The following is a 16717-nucleotide window of genomic DNA, read 5'->3' as shown; positions in this document are numbered from 1 at the left end:
GTTCACTTGATAACATGTATGATCTAAATCCAATTCTGTTGTGCCAAATAGTGTCCTTTATGTAGTGTTTATCCAGTCTATCGTGTGATTTGAGTGTCCAGATCCTTCTCCATCTCGGGCTCTATATAACGCGCTCCTTCTATGTTCTCAGGAAATGGACAAGGCCATCACTGACAGCACAGCTTAACTTCCCCACTTCTTCAAAGTGGCACTAAGATCCACAGTCAATCCTTAGTCTGGGCCGCTACATTTGGAAACTTTTGCTCTTTCATGTTTTGTCATCAGAGTTAAGCGTGAAAATGTACTAGTGTCAGCCATGAAATATGATTTCTGCTTTTAGTAGAGCAGCAATCATGAAGTTACATGAAATCGGGGTCCAGAATTAACTTTTGCCATTATTCTGCCAATGGCGATAATTTGAGAAAATAAATAAAAAAGATTTTTATACCTGCCATGAAGCTGTATTTTACATGAAATGCAAGAAAAAATAAAAACATTGTGCATACGATTTACTAAAACGTGCACACGATTACTATTGCGTTCCCTCGATTTACTATTGCGTTCGCTCGATTTGCTAAAAATCGAGAAATATTCCTCTCAAGTGTCACCACATTGAGTTCAGAAGTCTCCTATATTTTTCCAAGGTTTTTCACTCAAGTACAAGTCATCTGAAGGCATGCACTTTTTTCCTATCTTTAAATTGATTCGCTCACATCACTTACATCAGTGAGGGTATGACTTTACATATAAGTCATGTGCTATACTGCAGTTTCTTTTTAATATTACCTGCCAATGAGCAAATTATGTTTTTTATTTACCAACCATAACAAATATTTATTCACATTTGGTGCTTGGCCAGTGCTAATTTTGGACCCTGAATGAGACAGCATTGAGAAAGAGAAATGGCATGATACATGCTGTTGAAGGAGCATGCAATTCACCAGGAAGTGTTTTTTTTATTCACCCCCAATAGAAATACATTACTATTTGATTTCTGAGGAAAGTTTGAGTACGATTGGGACGCTTTTGACCAGGTCAAACTATCTCTAATCCTGCAGTTGATAGACTAACGCATTGAGGACTAAACTTCTTACCAGTCCAGAGTTTCTCTCAGGTTATAATATGAGCCTTAAACCCGAGTGATTATTCTTGCTTCTCTCTCTCTCTCTCTCAAGAGTCAAGGGTCTCCCTGTCTTCCATTCTTTCTGAGTGTCTGTCTAATACTCTTTCTTAGTTCTCCATGACTAAAATGCACCAGAGCATTCAATCACTGAGGATACGGCACTCCATTCCAAATGATAAAAATATTGAGCTTTTGGGACACATCAAATCCAGCTGCAGACAGTTAAAGTACTGTTCTGCAGCCAGCGAAATCACGTGCTGATATTGACCCAAAATAGATTAATCAGAAACTGTTGGCCACTACTACGCTTTACTGACCTCAAACCAGTTCATAGTGAAAGACTGGTTTATGTTCTTAACATTGTTCTCACTGACTTTTTTTTTTTTAAATTAATTAATAAAAGTGCTCTCCTATTATGGTTAACCCTCATGTATCATGTACACTCTTGCAAAAAAATAACAAAAATAAAATTCCAATCATCTGAAACCAAGATAAATGCTATTAGTATAACAGATATTTCTGGTTTGCCATATGGGGGCCACCATGTAAAGATCACATGACTAGCATTTTTTTTTTCTTGGTTAATGGTTGACTGAATTAATGGTTGACTGCAAATATTGCATTTCTTCAATAGCATTGCAACTGATTTTTTTTGTATGACGTTATGACGTGTATCTTTTATATGAGTTTGAAAGCAAAACGTAATTGACTGCACCTCTGAAAGAAAGTACAGACATGTTCAACTTTTTATATTCTAAATTGTTCCAGATTACATTGGAAGTGGCTAAACATCTTCTTGAGGAAGAGTCTGACTTTTAATGATTCTAAATGCGATTCGGTCGACGTGCCGGTTGAGAGACAGGGGCGCAGAGCACTTTGTGTTCACCCTCCACCCACTAGCAAAGACTCTCAGATTCTCGTCATTCTTTATCTTATCCCTTCCTGCAGCCTGAGCTCTTGAAGCTGGATGATCTCTCTGCTGTTTGATTATGTCAGATGGCTTTGCTCTCAGCTTATTGCTGTTGCAGAATGAGAATTTGGGACAGTCAGATCTTCCCAAAGCAGCGACGCATCTCAGCGTCTATACAACCATCTCCTGCATAAGTGGGTCAGGCTTTGAAAACTCCCCAGTGGAGTTCTGTGAATGAAGGAAGGAGAAAAAACATTTACATAAATACGATACAAATGCAAAAGAACTGAATGTTCTCTCCAAATGCTTCCAAAGAAGCAGGCACGTCCTTATCTAGATTATGAATCTATATGAGTCACTTAATGTTGTTATTGTGGCTTGCTTATTCAGTGTGCACTAATACATTGATAATGTGTGTGATTACAGCAGTACTCCACTAGCACTGCTGTAATATATATATATATATATATATATATATATATATATATATATATATATATATATATATATATATATATATATATATACCATCACTGAAAGTTTATACTCCAGTTTTAAATGACCTCATGCCTTCCACGTGAATGAATTAAACACTGATCATTACTACTGATTTATTATTAATTAGCTTTACCACTCAAGCCCGGGCTGTGGATTACATTTAACACATGACCCACTTTTAGAAACGAGCTACACAAGAGTGCCGGATCTATACTGAGAATGTCTACGAGTGTGTGTGTGTGTGTGTCCTCAGGCATTTCCCCTCCATCATTTCTCTTTCTTTTCACAAGATCTCAGTTCCTGTGGGGAAAAATATGGAACACATATGCATTAGATGCTATGGCGACAAATACATTTTTAATCCGTGTCAGAAAACATAAAATAGGGATGTTGTTTCCAAGTCTGCTAATCCAGCTCAATCTGTCTTAAACGAGGATGAATCGAGGTAAATGAGGTTACAGTTTAAATCGTATCATCATAGTTGTGAGATTAAATGAAAATTAACTAGAAGGTAGTATGAGTGCATTAGGTGTTGCGTAACATGAAAAGTGAGGACATTAAAAGAGTTGAGTGCTGTTAAGGATTGAATTGAAAATGCACCTGTTTAATTCCTTAGTTTTAGCTGTATTCTGTGGATGTGTTCCATTTAATTTCAATTGCATAAAAACACATTCTTCATCATCTCCATTAAATGATGTCCCTCAAACTGTCTGTTGGGTTGCATGCTCTTCACATTTTCCTTTGGCATTTTCACACCTGTATTTTTTTTTCCAATGTTTAATTGCCATTGTGTTTGTGTGCATGTGATGTGTGTTTTCATTCATTCCATGAACATTCATTTCAAAATTAATGCTTGCGTCTTCCAAGTATGATATCAATTCACATGGATGTTTTAAAAGAAGTTGGATTTTCGCATGTACTTGTGTTTCTGTTTATTGTACATTAGCAAAATAATGACGTTCTTATAAAGGGATAGTAATTGTCATCATCTACTCTTACTCATGTCATTCCAAACCTATTCTTTTGTGAAACAGAAAAAGAGCTATTTTGTAAAATGTGCTTGCATGGAGTTTTTCATTTTTGAGTGAGCAATTTCTTTAACTGCTCACTTCCTCCTCATTCCAAAAACAGACACCTTGCATATTGTATGATCCCATGTAAAGATCACCACTTTTCTTTCTCTGTCTCCACAGTAGTTTTCAGTCCTCTTGTGTTTAATTGTTTTCACTGTTTTGCAGTCTTCACCTTTTTGTTTAGGACTCTTCTGAGTTATATTATCCTGTATATCTTTGCTTTCAAGCCATTGTTAGTCATGTAGTTTTGTTTTTGTTTTAGTTTTGTATCACATTCTCTCATTTTCAGTTGTTTTTATGTGTAGAAAGAATGTCTAATGCATTGTCTGTTTGCCACAAAGCATTTCATGAAACGTTTCCATCATGTGTGTATGATTGAAGATGCTAAATGCATTAAACAGTAAGTCTCTTTATCTAGTAAAAACTCAACTGGGTGTCCTTTACTAATATTTTGGGTCCTCTTCTTTTTATATGGGATAATTTGGCTCAGAGCTCCTTAAATCACATTTCATTTGTCCCAGACTTAGCAGAATTTTTATTTATTTTTTGCACAATCATTAGTATTAATGACTGCATAAAAAAAAAAAAAAAATGAATGCAGCCAGTCATGTAATTAGATTATTGTGATTATAAGTGACTCTTGTGAGATTTTCTCACATTGGTCTTAAAGGAGTTGCAGCTAAGAGGTCTAGCATCTCCACAGCTATTCCCAAAAAGAGTAGCAGCGATCCTGATGAGAACAGCTGGATCCTGTCTGGCCACTGGATTCAATTTCCCCACGGCATCCGCATCGCCACAAAACAAAATCAACTCGGGCATCAAATCAGTCATTCGAGCCATTATGCAATTAGTCTGCAACAAAATGACAAGAGTGACCTTAAAATGCAATAATGCTGCATTGTTATTGATACTGAGCCTGCTAATTGTTTTATTTTTAAAGGATGATTTGATAGTGTTCTGTGACACTACATTAGAGATCACTGAGGTAATCAGGGATCAGCATCATAATTGACATGACTGTTATGCAACTGAGTACTTCCATTTGCATGTGGATAAATGGATTTAACATGACTGATCAGTGGAGAGGCAAATACTTACTGCATGGTTTATTGTTTCTTTCCGGTCCTAAAAAAAAAAAGCACAAAAATCCAGCCTGTTTGGAGTGATTTGACCTAGCATTTTGCCAGGAAACAGGAAGATGCCTTATATGGACTCGTCTCTGGCTGCTTCCTGTCTCACAGAGGGAAAATATTATTAGTACACTCCAACAGTTTCCATGGTAACAAGAGTTTTGATAGCGCCAGGACAAACTGTGATCTGAATGAAATAGAAAAAGGATGCAGAAACACACACACACACACACACACACACACACTCGAGTCAAAACTGTTTGATGACACTTAATCGACCCTACCTTGGCCGTCTCATATGCATCCACTCAAACTGCCATTATCAGACAGTGAGTGTAGGTGTGCTGACCCCCCGGGACCCCTCCACTGTTTCGCCTCTGTAGATTTGCACTTCGTTCTTGCCATTAGCAGCCCCTCTGAGGCGCGTCCTGGGCTTTCGTCGCACGCCACTACCGTCCAACCAAATCCATCCTAGCTCCAGGAGTGCGCAGTGCTCTCGGAGACATCATTCCAATTACTCTCCGCGTGGACCTGAAAAGGTCCCTGCACTCTGACTGCCGGCATCCAGGAGCGAAAACCAATTTACAGCACAGCCAGTACCTTCGCTCACACTTGCTGCTGCCATGGCAACCAGCTGAGAAACACCAATAACTGGTTTTATCCTAACACTGTGCTGTGTTTAAAAGTGAGAATGAGGATTGTGTCCCAAGCGTGCCGACAGTCCTGATGGGAATAGTAACACAGGGCAGCTTGAGGATATCCAGCACAGGAAGAAAGACGGAAAACTCCATATATTTGATGTTAGGTGGTTGGTTGTCGGTGGTTTTTGGAGTTGTATTTCTCATACACACTGGCCATGAATTTCTAAAATTGGATTTTTTTTCCTCACAGGGATCCCAGCACAGTGGTTCCTCTCTGTCTGTGGCCTCTACCAAAGTCTGCAGTATGGATGAGGAGGAAGCGCCCGTAAGTGATGGTAAGAAGTCCAACACTTTAGGCTGGTTTAGACAGTCTTATTTTTGTATTATTCATATACTATTATAGTACACTATAATTATGCAGTGGAGGTCAACAACAACAGCTTCATTTGAAAGCTTTGCGCAGATGTTCATTATACAGTCAGTTCCACTTCATTGTACACGCTGTAGCTGACTGTAATGCACTAATGAAAGAATCCATGAGGTGTGAACTGAATGCAGGGTTATCGTCTTGTTTTCTGAGCTGCATTCAAAGAGATTCTCCGACTAGGATTGTTGGTTGCGAATCGAATTTCTCCACTGCCTACAGAGATTTCAGTCATGAAAACAGATTCTGAATGAGGCCCACTCAGTCTTGCTCTAATTTTCTTCCTTACCGTCTGCAGCCGAGCCCTTGGAGGAGACGCCGATACCAACAGTCCCGAGCTCCATCTCGGATCGGTACAAAGTGGGCCGAATGATCGGAGACGGGAACTTTGCGGTAGTCCATGAGTGTGTGGAGCACTCGACTGGCAGGGCGTACGCTCTGAAGATCATCAACAAAGGCAAATGCAGAGGAAAGGTGAGAAGGAAGCATTATGATTTGTCAATAAAATGCTTTTATTTTTATGGCAATTTTGTACAATTTATATATTTCTCCTGCACAGGAGCATATGATCCAGAATGAGGTGGCTATCCTCAGAAGAGTGAAACATCCAAACATTGTGTTGCTGATTGAAGAAATGGACACTTACAGTGAACTCTACCTGGTCATGGAGCTTGTTAAGGTGTGCACTACATTTTAATGCACCTGTTCAAGCCTAAGGTGGAAACAAATATAGATCAACAGACAGAAAAATCCAGTCACAGCTGGTTTATACATCTTGTGGAGATCCAGATGAATTCTAGCTATTGGTGGGTCCTCGTGCTGGCTCTGTTAAACTGAACGTTATTTTAAGCTGCTGTTCCACTTACTCGACTCTTTGAGGGGATTTCTGCCATGTGAACAGCAATCCAGGCCACCGTGAACTTTCTGCCTGCTTTGTATAAACAACATGACCTCAAGAAAACTCTTGTGATGTTGATCAGTTTGAGTTAATGCAAATACCACCTAGCTTGGATGCAAGATGCAACAATGTAACCATTTCATTCACACACCTAGCAGTAGACATCAAAAATACCTCAGACTAAAGCTGGGCAGAAATAATATTGTCTTATTAAAAATTAGATAAATAATTAGATTACTGATGTTCATGTAAACGTAGTCAGTATATTGGTTTCATGCATTAGGTCATAAAGTGACAGCTGCCTAATAGAACTTTTGTTAAACAACAACAGAAACAAGAATACCACTTAGTGCTCTTGGCTGAACAACTTTAGTAGAATTAAAAATATTTTAATTATATTTAATTTATACATTGAAGACAATAATTAAATTTCTTACTCCTATTTTGAATCTGTCCTATCTACATATATTTTTTTTAATTTGCATTTTTGTTCTTATTTTTAGGGAGGAGATCTTTTTGATGCCATTACCTCCACAAACAGATACACTGAACGGGATGCCAGTGGCATGCTGTACAACCTGGCCAATGCTATCAAGTACTTACACAGCCTTAACATCGTCCACAGGGACATCAAGCCAGAGAACCTTTTGGTAAGCTATCAACACACCATCCTTCCTTCTTTTCCAAAATGCATGTCATCCTGACATGTCTGACACATGTCACAGGTACAAGCGCGATAGTTATCACATCCTAAAGTGGCGCTGTTTGATCACCAGCCTCCACAAGCCATGTGTTCCTGTGTGTACTGTACGTGCTGAAGAAAGGAGCGGATGAAACTCATAGGTCTTGTGGGCTGGAACTACTTAAGTGTGTTTGGAGAAAGAGAGATGATTGCTGCGATCTCTTTGACTGAGTCTAGACCAGCCACCTACTGACTGACTGTATATGTGTGATATCACTTCAGCGGCGGAAGAACTGAGATGTGACTCACACATTGACAGTTCACAGACTGTACTGTTCTCCAAGGCTGCTCTCGTATCAACCTTTTACCAGACATCATTTATGAATCAATGGCCCTTCCTCTGCTGATTCAAGACGGAAGTGTTGTTTATGAAACCCTGTTTATGAGCTTGGGGATTCGTCTAGAAATGCTGCAGATCTTATAATTGAAAATGTGACCTGCTAACAGTGAAAAAATCCGTCTGATTCTCAAACGCACTCCAGTGAGCTAGAAAATGCCGTGTCTGTCTCACATATGCGCTTGCTTGCGTTCTGCGTGTCAAAGATAATCGCTTGTGGCTGGAAGCATGCATGTCAAATGCACCTTGCAGTGCAGAATGAGGCTTTTTCATAACGCATCACTTTACATATTATATAATGCCAAACACAAAGCCAGCCAAGCTTATGCTCCTGTTTCTTTTTTAGCCTCATTGGATTTTAGGTTAAAGACATTAAATGCACAAATATCTGTTTATTTGCAGCCAGTGCATATTTGTGACACTGATCGGCTCATGTTCACCTTGGGAATTGAGAGCTGGATATGACATTATATAGATTGCTTTGAAGAGACTAGGTTGTTTTTGGTCTAATGTTGTTCTTGGCTTTGTACTTTGGCTCACAGGTGTATGAGCATCAAGATGGAAGCACATCCCTGAAGCTGGGCGACTTTGGCTTGGCCACCGTGGTGGACGGACCCCTCTACACTGTCTGTGGAACACCCACTTATGTAGCACCAGAGATTATCGCAGAGACCGGGTGAATATTTGAACACATTTGTACAAATCTGGATCATTGAATGTGTGATTTGTTTTTCCATGGATTTGTTATGATCATTTTAAATCAATGAGTTTAAAGAAAACACCTAATAAGACCAATAATACTAAAACCTTTTGTTTGTTGTTAGGTATGGCCTTAAGGTAGATATTTGGGCAGCTGGAGTCATCACATATATTCTCCTCTGTGGCTTTCCTCCATTTCGTGGGTAAGACAAAATATGGCTTTTGTGAGAAGATTTTTTTATTTTAGCTTTTTGCATATTGCTTTTCAAAGTAGTTCTAAAAATCCTGTAATTACCATCAGAATGAATTTATCCAGTAGAAAAATGGTCCACATGTCAAAGATTCATTCTTAAATACATTCTAGCTGTGTATTTGTGTAATGTAATCAATGCTGTAAGGTTATGTAAGATGTTACTGCGCCACGCTGTGGCTATTTGTTGTACAATCAATGATCGCAATGGAACGAGCGCCCCCTGTTGATGCACATCTGAAGTTGCACTCTTCATTTCAGGAGCACTGATGATCAAGAAGCGCTGTTTGACCAAATACTGCTGGGACAGTTAGAATTCCCTCTTCCGTACTGGGACAATGTATCAGACTCAGCCAAAGTGAGTGAAACATGTGTGGATTAATAAACAAATATGTGAGATAATAAAAACGATAATAAGAATAATAATGAATGAATAATATTTTTTTTTTTAAAGAAAAATAGCTTGATAAGTAACAGTCAGGCTTTTTATTATCAAAATTATATTCTAAATATGTTTTTAAAGCAAAATAGTATGATACTAAATAATTAGTTTCAAATAAAAAAAATATAATAATAATATATGCATTTTTAAAAAAGTGCTTTTTAAAATCAAAATACTATGATCATACTACTAATAATGATAATTTCAAAATTTGTCTACAGTGATACATTATTTTCTGACTAGAAAATAACGTATCATAGACAAATTATGAAATTTACAATCTTTAAAATCAAACTGAGTTTTGGTTTTAAAAAGCCTACTATTATTATTAAACGGTAATAATTTTTATTAGTAGTATTTAGTTTTTACTTTTTGTTTCCTGTAAGTCATTGTGTTCACTAATTCAAGGTCATGATTGGCACTAACTCTCTCTGTCCCGTCTGTGTCCTCAGGAGCTGATAGTGTCTATGCTGCAGGTGGAAGTGGATCAGAGATACACAGCGCTGCAGGTGCTGGAACATCCCTGGGTCACTGTGAGTAATTCAACCTGAATCCATTACAATATACTTATTGCTAAATTATAGGATTGCCACAGTCTTAATACTATTTTTTGTCTTGTTTCATAACTGTAGTACTGTAACTGATTGGCTATGTTTCAATGGCTGTTTCAGAATGACGGTCTGTCAGAAAACGAGCACCAGCTGTCAGTGGCAGGAAAGATCAAGAAGCACTTTAACACTGGGCCCAAGCCCAGCAGCAACACCCCGGGAGTGTCTGTGATGACGGTAAGCCCACACTAACTGTCCAAGCCTGAAGTTAAGAACCAGACGCCAAATAAACATTAAAGAGCCAGTGAGCGGAGTAGCAGACATCATGAAGTGATGGACAGCTTTTACTAGAGGCCAAAGAGTTCAGACATTATAATACTTTGAAATGATTTTCTTTACTAACAGCTGATGATTTCTGAGCATTGTGCACTGAGCTCCACTGATTTCTCTTCGCTTAGCTCGACCATGACTTTTCCATCCAGAGATCAGGGTCGCTGGATTTCTATCAGAACCCGAGCATGTTTTGGATAAGGTAACGCTATGTGTCCACTGAAGCACGCCAGCCCCTGTTTTGTTGAACCCCAGTCTGGGCACTGAATCCTGCTTATATCATGATCCAAAATTGCTGCTGTGGTCATTCCTGTGTGTGAAAGTTTTCAGCTGGAGAGAATGTGCATGATTTGCTTCAACATCATGGAATATTCGATGTGCTTGTCCCTCAGTGTGATGCTTGTGTCACTGTCCTGCTTCTATCCCGCTTCTCGTGAGCTTCAACCTTGTACAGAAATAAAATGCTCAGCAGTCAGTCCCAATGTTGTCCCCAATGATTGTTTGTTTAATAGAAACTCACTTTTAATAAAGAAACTTACTAAATATATCTATTTGCATTAAACACACACTATAAATGATTCATTTAGAGATGAAGTTTGGAGTCAGTAAATTCTTTTTGGGAGAGAATTCTTTATTTTTTATTTTATTTTTTTCTCAATGATGCAAATGAATATTGAAAAAATATATCCTGGTTTTAAAATAATAACAAATAAATTAAGCAACTGTATTTTTTAACATTATTAATTATCATTAATGCTGAAAAGTACATTTTAAAATATATTAAAATATAACATACCAATTTTAAATTTCATATTATAGCAGTACTGTTAATTTCATAAATCAAATGCAGCCATGGTGAGCATGACTTTTTTCAAAAACATAAAAAAAAAAACTCAAGTGACACCAAACTTTTGAACTGTAGTGAATTTATTGTTATCATGTTAACTTAAATTTTTTTTATTAAATATTATTTTTTATGTATTTTAATTGTTATTAAATTACTTTTATTTTATCATTTTAATAAATAATGTAGAAATAACTTTTATTAAAGGCATAGTTCGCCCAAAACTGTATTTTGGGGACTTCTGGGAGTGACTTTATTCTGAGTATTTTATTTTGCTCTCATGCACATGTTCCGTCACATGACTGAAATCCCCCCTTCTTCCATCAGACCACCGCTCTTGATAAGGAGAGGCAGATTCTCCGACGAGGATGCCACCAGAATGTGAGCGCAGCTGCCTGGACCACCCAGCCGACCTGTAGCCTCCACATCCCAGCCTTTACTCCCAGTCTGCACCTCGACGCCCTGTCCCAGCCGCCCAGCGGACTCCCTGCTCCAGCCCTCATCCCCAGTCCATGTCCCTCTACCACCACGCCCGAGTCTGAAGACTTTTCCGCCTGCTCCACGGAGACTGTTCGCTCCCTCTTCTCCCCTTTCTAGCATCGAAAGGGAAGGGAACGAGTGGAAAGGGCACCAAAAGAGAAGAAGGGTTTATGAGGATTCGGAACGTGATGAACTGAACCATTTTGTAATCTGATCACATAAAGGTGCAGGGAAAATGATGACCGTCAAGAAGGGGGTTTCTTGTTTATTTATGGTCATTATAATACCTTTTATTTATACGTAATAAATACACATTCTTTTTTTATTCAAGTTCAAAAATGTCTTTTTCTGTTGAAGCACCTTAGAATTGTGATGTTTTTACGGGTCCGGTATTGTTCATATGTTTCGGAGGGAAACTGTAAGGACTTTCAGCGAACTTGATTCTTGGTAATTAGTACTTTGTTCACAAAAACCTTTCTAAGTAGACAGAAAATTATTTGAATTGCCGATACCTCTTCAGAGATAAACTCCTATGTGGATTTTCTTTCTATTGTGGTTGCACAGAACTTGTTCATACGCGAGATGGGGACCTTTTTTCTAATCAGTGTAAATAATATAATTTCAATTATTTTGATATTGACAATATATTTCTTTATCTTAACTAGACAATGTAAGTCACATTTAACCATTTTTGCAGTTTTTAGGTATATGGAACATAAGCACAAAAGCATTGGGGGAAAGACATAAGCAACATTCCTTAATACAGGGTCAGCTCTTGGAAATACAAATGCCAACGGTTCGGACATTGATTCAGTGGTGCCTCTGTGTCATGAGAAGCGCTGCTGTTAGTGTCAGGAGGTCAGATTGGGGTTGAGTGTTTCTGAAGTGCAGTAAGAGGTGTACTAGTAACTCATAGCCCTGCTTACTGTGTCATTGTATTCTCTCATTAGTGCATGGAATACAGAGTGGCTCTTACATTATAATTTGAGACATTATCTTAATAAAAAATATATTATAACCTCATTTTATTGTTTCTTATTGATGCTCTCTCTCTTTCATGCAGTGCAACACAGCTCTAAGTGAATGAAAACATCCTGCAAATGTTTAAATCTAAAAGTGTGCCATGTACAGTAGCTGTCTTTCAAAAGAAAGAGTCGACTCGGAGTCATGAAAATTAGTCGTTTTTAAAATTAATTTTGAGCTGTTTCAAGTTGACAACAGCAGGTGATGGAGATTTACTACCGATTACAGAACCAGTTTAACTGCCAAGATGCACATGACTATCACCCAGCCCTAACTATAATAATATGCTAATATAGCACTTGCATATTATTGCTCTTTTGTTGGTTTTGATTTATTCTATTATCCTCATTTGTAAATCGCTTTAGATAAAAAATTTACACATTACACAATTGAAATATAGTGTAAATGCAACTAACAAAATGAAGAAATTGTAGAATAAGCACCAAATCAAATAAGTAACACAAATGAAAGAGATCTCTTCATATAAACAAAATAAGGCTTTGTCTGTGCTCTTTTCATTAAAAAGTAGACGCAACCAATGCATTTTGATCATTATCCATACAAAGATGCTGCATGCAAAACAGAATGTTTTGACTTCAATTTTGTGAAACAATACATAATATCTGCATGAAACAGAAACCGCAGATGAGCTGAAGGAGATGCAGATTCACTCTCTGCCAGCAGGTGGCGCTTAAAGCATTTTCATGTTTTCCTGTGTAAACAATGCAGCGCTGCACTTATGAACTTTAATATGGATTACACAGAGCAGAGGCAAGATAAAAAAAAATATATAATCTAAACTTTTCTAAAGACTGACGGTCTATTGACACAGGGTGTCAGCATCAATGCCTCTCGTTTACTTTGAATGGAGTGACATCAAGAGTAGGCAAAATTAATTGTGGGTCTGTCGCGCTGCTTTGGGTCCGTTGCGCGCGGTAGAAGATGAAAACTTTTCAACTTTTCAAGCGCCAATGCAGCCGTCCTCCAATCATATCACCGTATGCAAATACCCTAGTGCAGAAGCTAGCCAATTGCGTTCACGCAACACCAGAAAACGAATGTGATTGGCTGTTGTCACTATGATGGTTGTGTTAGGATAAAGCTTCAGAAACCGCCTCCTTCAAGCGGTAACGCTGGCAACCCATTGTGAATGGGCCGTAAGTTCCCCTCAGATTCATATAAACTCCTTCCCCTAAATTAATTGCTATTTATTTAGCATCTCAACCAATTTGAATCGCCACATATTTTAATCGATTTTCAACCGGCTCGCGATTAATCGTCACATCTCTACTTCCAGCCGTAGCTGTATCCCTCCCATTAAAAGGCTAACTGACCTCATTCCATTCATGACATTCAGTATTTAAGGACATTCCGATCTAGTTGTTTAAAGAAAAACACACCGGTACTTCAAAAAGATGTTTTGGTCTGTTTTATTGTAAATACGACAAAAAGGAAACAATTTTATTTTACAGTTATTGATCTATATATTGGCATGAATTAATATTTAAACGTTTTAAGAGACACCTGTGAGATTCTGGCTTATTCAAGTTGCAGCAAATGCATGAAACAGCAGGTGTGGACTGAATTTAAAAATTACATCTGAATCTAAATAAATCATCCATTATTTACTTCCTGCCAAAGACTATTCCTCTCCTCTCCACAAATGATGCAGACATATACAATAAAATACATTTAAATAATATTCAATCATCATGATCAGTTACGCCTTGCAAAATAAATGAACAAAAGATATTTAGCAAATGTACAAATCAAATCAAATATACAGTACTGACCACTCACCCACACAGAGACTGACCTGCACGTTATGTATGCGCCACTGTCTCATGTATAATTCACATCCAATGGCCAATGAAAAGGCAGATCAAGAAATTACTTGCATAATTTATTCATGTTTTCATTTCTGAATTCAGTCTTAGCTTCCAACTGACTAGTGATTACACCCCTGTAGTAAAACGACTATATTTCTATATCAGTGTTGTTGATTGAAAAATATCCTTCTTACTATTTTCGCTCACACTTTTTAAATAGGGGGATGAAAAACTGTCTCAGTATTTGTGTATGAGGATCTCAATCCACGTATTAAACAGCATTTCTGCAGTCATTCTCGGCTACAAGGATATTGCTTACTGTGGCTGTGGTTGTACAACGTAATCACATATGATTATAATATTAATTATTTAAATACAACAAACATCAATGCACAAATTATACAATGGAGAATGGGCCTAAAATGTGTTAGAAGACCAAAGAAACGCTGATAAATTAGGGGTTGTTACCGGTGGAATGTGTCTGATACAAAAACGTCAACATTAATAATTGTTCTTTTTTTTTTCATAAATAATGAAACGTGTGAATGAGGGAGGGTTTCTTTTTCTCACTCTCTCTCTCTCTCTTTTTTTTTTTAGCTTTTTTTCTCCTCTATATTCTTTTTTTTTATGGCCCGCTTACATGCCTGGCTTTCCTAACCATCACAATATTTACATATATGACAAAACAATTACCAAATATACAAAGAGGAAAGAGAAGCTTGTTTCCTGTCTGAGCAGTTCACTTCCTCCCTGTGAATCGGCAGGCCTTCATCTATAATCATCCAAATCATCATCATCACTTCGTTGGAACTACACAATATCTTACAGCAAGTCATTAATAAATTAAAGGATTATGGGATCTTCCGTAATGGAGAGCGAGCGGGAAGTATGATTTTTTATCCCCTTGTAGTGAAGAACTGCGCCACTGCAGTTGGTATTTACAAAGCCTAAATTCACCGCTGCGTCTTAATCCCACCCCAGACCCCTTCCCTCCCTCCCTAACCCTCCCCAAAAATAATTTGTTGGTGGTTTATCGCTAAGCCTCTTCTGCTGGGAACTGCGGTACAGTCGATCCAGTCCTGCTGTCCTCCTGGCTTCAATCTTGTACGATGATCTTCGCAGACAAAAGGACATTAGGCAACTCATCATAGTATGTGGGGAGTGAAGGACAACCCTAAAGGTCTAAGTAACGTTAGCGATATGTCTTGTGTTTTCATCCGGGTTTAACTCCCCCCTGAACTTAGAGGGACACCATCGTCTGTCAAGCAGGAAATGAACCCCACCTTTCTCACTGCTTCAACTGCGGGCCCTAAACAAGGTCCCTCTCTCTTCTCCCGTCTCTCTTTGTTCTGTCTCAGTATCTGTTCTGATGTTCGTAGTGCCATCGATTGAAATCAATGTTAAACGCCACAATGCTGCCTGACGCCATCCCAGTGATCAGAGTCCTGCAAATATATAGAAAAAGTAATAAATTAATAATATAAATGTTTATAGTTTAAAGCATTTAAAATATGTATTATATATATATGTATATATATATATATATATATATATGTATATATATATATATATATATATATATATATATATATATATATATATATATATATATATATATATATATATATATATATATATATATATATATATATAACTAGAAGCAAACTAAATAATTAATATTAATATATACAGGTCATAGAAAAAAAAAGTTATATATTATATTATATATGTATATTAGTGCTATCAAACAACTAATTGCATACACAATAAAAGTTTTTGTTTGCATCATATGTGTGTGTTCTGTTATTATGTATATATAAACACACACATACAGTTTATATTTTGAAAATATTTACATGTATTTATTTATATTCATATAATTTATTTTATAAATAAATATATAAAATCTAAAACCAAAATTTTTCTGAAATATATACTTGTGTGTGTGTGTGTGTATTTATATTTTTATAGTTACATAATAAATATACAAAGCACACATGCATATACTGTGGGAAAAAAAACTTTTTTTTTTTTGGATGCAATTAATCGTTTGACAGAACTTATATATATGTTTTTCTTTGTTAAATGAAAAAGTTTATATATATATATATATATATATATATATATATATATATATATATATATATATATATATATATACTTTTTTTATATAAACTTTTTAATTTAACAAAAAAAAAACATTGTTCAAATTAATATTCAAAGTATATGTATATTATTATTTTTAGGTCAGGTGTGCTCACCTCTGGTCATGGGATAAGTCCATAGCCCTGATGCCTGCATCACAGCCGGGGTAAATATACAGCTGCTTAAAATCACAGGCCTGCCAGACTTCAACAACGCCATTATCACCTCCTGTTACCAGGTTCTGACCATCGCTGCTCAACAGTATGGCCTGGGGGAAAACAAAAGCAGATTTAATACAGTGACTAATGTGATTCATGACTATTTGTCTCTCACAATGTGTATGTCTCCTCT

At 37.1% G+C, this 16717-nt stretch overlaps 2 protein-coding genes across 9 annotated transcripts in view; one reads left to right on the top strand and one right to left on the bottom strand.

Moving 5' to 3' along the window:
* LOC113110034 (serine/threonine-protein kinase DCLK1) overlaps positions 1-12392 on the top strand; it is a 40706-nt gene extending 28314 nt beyond the window's left edge. For 3 of the 5 annotated variants that reach the window (XM_026274025.1, XM_026274026.1, XM_026274028.1), the window contains 10 exons: positions 5626-5710; positions 6098-6273; positions 6359-6478; positions 7201-7347; positions 8319-8452; positions 8601-8678; positions 8987-9083; positions 9620-9700; positions 9839-9952; positions 11217-12392. In XM_026274025.1, the coding sequence (XP_026129810.1) occupies positions 5626-5710; positions 6098-6273; positions 6359-6478; positions 7201-7347; positions 8319-8452; positions 8601-8678; positions 8987-9083; positions 9620-9700; positions 9839-9952; positions 11217-11486 (1302 nt within the window). In that variant the 3' untranslated portion in view covers positions 11487-12392. Of the gene's footprint in view, positions 1-151; positions 2500-5625; positions 5711-6097; positions 6274-6358; positions 6479-7200; positions 7348-8318; positions 8453-8600; positions 8679-8986; positions 9084-9619; positions 9701-9838; positions 9953-10173; positions 10248-11216 lie in introns of those variants that run through there. The other 2 variants (XM_026274027.1, XM_026274029.1) reach the window with 2 other exon arrangements.
* Positions 12393-13806: 1414 nt separating this feature from the next.
* nbeaa (neurobeachin a) overlaps positions 13807-16717 on the bottom strand; it is a 60568-nt gene continuing 57657 nt past the window's right edge. For all 4 annotated transcript variants that reach the window (XM_026274021.1, XM_026274023.1, XM_026274024.1 and 1 more), the window contains 2 exons: positions 16483-16634; positions 13807-15666 (listed from right to left, as the gene is read on the bottom strand). In XM_026274021.1, the coding sequence (XP_026129806.1) occupies positions 15576-15666; positions 16483-16634 (243 nt within the window). In that variant the 3' untranslated portion in view covers positions 13807-15575. The remainder of the gene's footprint in view (positions 15667-16482; positions 16635-16717) is intronic.

The sequence above is a fragment of the Carassius auratus genome, chromosome 10 (genome assembly GCF_003368295.1).
Source record: "Carassius auratus strain Wakin chromosome 10, ASM336829v1, whole genome shotgun sequence".
Lineage (NCBI taxonomy): Eukaryota > Metazoa > Chordata > Actinopteri > Cypriniformes > Cyprinidae > Carassius > Carassius auratus.
This window is presented reverse-complemented; position numbering and strand designations above follow the sequence as displayed.